At 36.6% G+C, this 1,657-nt stretch overlaps 1 protein-coding gene across 8 annotated transcripts in view; it reads right to left on the bottom strand.

Moving 5' to 3' along the window:
- Window positions 1–1,657, bottom strand: part of spire1a (spire-type actin nucleation factor 1a) — a 29,434-nt gene that overhangs the window by 4,610 nt on the left and 23,167 nt on the right. For 4 of the 8 annotated variants that reach the window (XM_024299316.2, XM_036214254.1, XM_036214252.1 and 1 more), the window contains exon 12: window positions 1,335–1,477. The exons of the other annotated variants lie outside the window; for them this stretch is intronic. In XM_024299316.2, coding sequence (XP_024155084.1) covers window positions 1,335–1,477 — 143 coding nt within the window. The remainder of the gene's footprint in view (window positions 1–1,334; window positions 1,478–1,657) is intronic. 8 annotated transcript variants of the gene reach the window in all.

The raw sequence follows: 1,657 nt of genomic DNA, 5'->3' as shown, positions 1-1,657 counted from the left end.
TTTTACTACACAAAAACTTCAAAATACAATAAATATTTATTTGGTATTTAAATTTATTAACCCCTTAAAGTACAGGTCTTTCTTTTGTATGATTTAATTAATCTTTATTTCAAACAAATACTCAAATTCTTAATTTAAATTGTGAAACATTTAATAAAAACCTTTAAAAAGCAACTTCTTGTTTTTTTAATTCTCTTTAAGGACTGGGCGATTGGATGTTGTTCCAAGTCTGAATCCACAGAACTAAACCAGTTCAATGGAACTGGGGATCAAGCTCTTCTTTGCTAGCTGCCGTTTTAACGTCTGCGCGTCGCGAGAAACAGGCAGGACTGACCTGAATCCAACAACGGAAATCTAAGAAAGTAGAGTGCTGAGGGGGAAAAAATTAAGATTTTTCCAAAAATAAATCGTCTTAAATGGCAACTTTGAAGTAAATCAATAAAATAGATTTATCGCCCACCTTATTCTCTATATATTTTACACTAATTTTGAGAATTTCTACAATAAGAACTGGATTTTCATTGACCTTTGACCTCAGGAGGAGGCTGCCATCTTGAATTAAAAAAACATAAAAAAACAAAAAAAAAACACCTTTAGTACAAGCTACAAATTAGAACTCCTCCAAGATTTTTTTTTTATAGATCATTTCCTAAGTTCTAGAGCATCATTGGGAACAAAAAGTGTTGCAATTAAATCAGTGTGCATGTGGTGAGCTCGCAAAAGTGGCGCTCTCCCGTTACCCGAATACTTTTTATTGAAAAAATTGTGAACATTTAATGCATGGATCCCTGGCTAGAGATGAACAAATATAAAATAGGTTAAGAACACAGAAATGTGGGTGTGGTTCGCAAATAACCCCCCGTTGCTAAGGAAATTCAAAAGTTTACTTTTGACAATTCTTCTGAAACTCAAGTTGATCTGTTCGGTACTCCTAGGCGGACAAGACATAAAATGGTTGCTATGGAGATAAAACCAACAGAAAAGCCGCCATTTTGTATATAAAAAAATAAAAATAAAAATAAAAAAACAATTTGTCACATTGACCTGGCCTGACAGAAGCAGAAAAGGGGGGTCAGGGAGATTTCTATGTTGGCCATGAGGATCGGGCTGCCTAGCAAGTGAGGTCAGGTCAAAGATCGGTGTCAAGGACGAAAGGCAGGTAGCGCCTGCATTTTGAGTTGAACCTTTAGTTACCTGCAGCATTTAAGCTCAACAAATTTACAATGTTGAAGCAAACACTTCACTTTTCCAGAAATATGACAATAATATCAAGATGTGTCACTCTGACATTAATAGTAACAACCCAAGAAAAGTAATTTCCACAGATAGCTTACCAGAGACTTGGAGATCTGTCTGGATGGTGCTACCAAAGGCCGGATGCAGGTTGGAGCCTCCTTCTCAATAGAATGCCTCCTTATTGCCGTGTGATGTTTTTCTGGTTGCGGTGTTGCAGAAACCGGCAAGAACTTTGGAGGAGCTGAAAGTATGGAAAATACATTTTAACAAAGTTATAAGCAATACTGAGCCGTGCAGATGAATGACCCTCTTATGTGGCTAACAAGTGAGACGTGCAGTAATTGAAAGAAAATGTAATATGATAACATCTTCCAAATGAAGTTATACCCTTCTTCTCGTCAACACCTTCAGGAGACGTCTC

This window comes from Oryzias melastigma, linkage group LG11 (genome assembly GCF_002922805.2).
Source record: "Oryzias melastigma strain HK-1 linkage group LG11, ASM292280v2, whole genome shotgun sequence".
Lineage (NCBI taxonomy): Eukaryota > Metazoa > Chordata > Actinopteri > Beloniformes > Adrianichthyidae > Oryzias > Oryzias melastigma.
The sequence above is the reverse complement of the archived record's forward strand: the minus strand, read 5'-3'. Positions and strand labels throughout refer to the sequence as shown.